Here is a 1,503-nt window from a genome sequence, read left to right as displayed (position 1 = left end):
TGCGAGGTGTGCTAGGAACCAGTGGAGGTGGTTGCGCTTTTCCGCGGTCGCCATCGGGGACCCGCCGGCTGTGTGTTGCAGTGCCTGTGCGCCTGTGCCTGCTCGTGCGCTGCTGTGCCTGCCGCGCTGCCGCTCGGTGTGCTTTCTCTGGCATCCCCCTTTCTTCCCTCTCCTCGTTGGCAGCTGGCTGCCCCCTTCTCCCGTGTGATCTGACCTGAGCCTTGACCCCCTGTGTCGCCTGCCCTCTGAGGCGGTTCCCGCCCGCCCGCCTGGCCGCTCCTCCAGCTTCTGTGCCGGGGTGGGTGGCGTCTCTGAGCCGCTTGCGCCGCCTGCTGGCGGTCCAGGCCCTTGATCCCCTCTTTCCCCCGTGTCCCCTCCTCGCGACTCTCTGACAGTCATTGTGCTGGCCCCCAGGTACTGTCCGCTTTCCAGTGCACCACAATAAGCAAAACATTGGTTGCAAGCCAGGAAGTCAAGGGCGCCCCAATGTTACTCCTGCTCCTCTTCATCAGCATGCGCGTTCCTCTCCATTGGCCGCTTCCCCTTCCCGGGCTCGCGTTGCTCCTCCTCTGCCGCGCTCCCACCACCGCCGCCGCCCTCCGACTTTGCCTCCGACACGATCTGCACGATGTCGGCGCCCATCTGCGCCGCCTCCAGGCGCACCGGGAAGTGCGACACCATCACGCCCGTCAGCGTCACCTTGTGCCCCCCCGACGGCACGCCGCCAGGCTGCGGCGAGATCTGCACGCGGATGCGGCACCGCTCGTGCTGCGTGACCTGCACATCCGTGCGACGGGGCAGGGGCCGCAAGGAATGAAGGGACGCCCAGTCGGCATGGTGGAGGCTGGAATGGGACCCTGATGTAATGGCATCCCTGCCCATGCTCGCCCCGCACACCCTGCCAAGCCCACCCCTCAAACCCACCGGAAATTTGTGCATCTGCTGCAGGGAGGCGGGCACGTCCCAGGTGCTGTCGATGGCGCCCGGCACGCAGCGGCAGCCGCCCGCGGCGCAGCTGATGTTGGCCAGGCCCATGCGCTGGTACGAGCGCAGGTAGGTGAGGTACACTGTGGCATACGACGCCTGCGGGTGGACGGTTGCATTCCCGGCCGCCGCCTCGCCTCCCCCCGCCGCCTGCCGGCTGTCGAACTCCAGCTCCGCCCATGCCCCCGGCGCCGCCCCCGTCCACCCCCACTTCTGCCGCACAAAGGTGGCGGCGCGGGGGCGCTCCGCCCGGTACTCAAACCCGGAGCTGGCCACCACGGCGCCCTTGAAGTCCTCCTGCAGCCCTCAGGGAAGATGCGGGCGGGCGGTGGGGGGCCGGGGGGCCGGGCGCCGGTGCCGTTGTGCAAAGTGGGGAAGGGCAGCATGGCCGGATGCAGCGGGCTTGTAGTGCAGGGCCTCGGCACCCCAGCCAGCCCACACCTGTCCTTCCCCCCACCCCCACCTTCCCCCACCTGGATCGCGCACAACGTGTTGGTGGCGTCGGCGTTGCCTGGGATC

At 68.9% G+C, this 1,503-nt stretch overlaps 1 protein-coding gene across 1 annotated transcript in view; it reads right to left on the bottom strand.

Moving 5' to 3' along the window:
* Window positions 1-489: 489 nt before the first annotated feature.
* CHLNCDRAFT_140901 (hypothetical protein) overlaps window positions 490-1,503 on the bottom strand; it is a gene marked incomplete at both ends in the record, with an annotated part of 7,286 nt that continues 6,272 nt past the window's right edge. The window contains 2 exons of the mRNA XM_005850688.1: window positions 490-777; window positions 925-1,289. Coding sequence (XP_005850750.1) covers window positions 490-777; window positions 925-1,289 — 653 coding nt within the window. The remainder of the gene's footprint in view (window positions 778-924; window positions 1,290-1,503) is intronic.

Source organism: Chlorella variabilis (genome assembly GCF_000147415.1).
Source record: "Chlorella variabilis unplaced genomic scaffold CHLNCscaffold_3, whole genome shotgun sequence".
Lineage (NCBI taxonomy): Eukaryota > Viridiplantae > Chlorophyta > Trebouxiophyceae > Chlorellales > Chlorellaceae > Chlorella > Chlorella variabilis.
The sequence above is the reverse complement of the archived record's forward strand: the minus strand, read 5'-3'. Positions and strand labels throughout refer to the sequence as shown.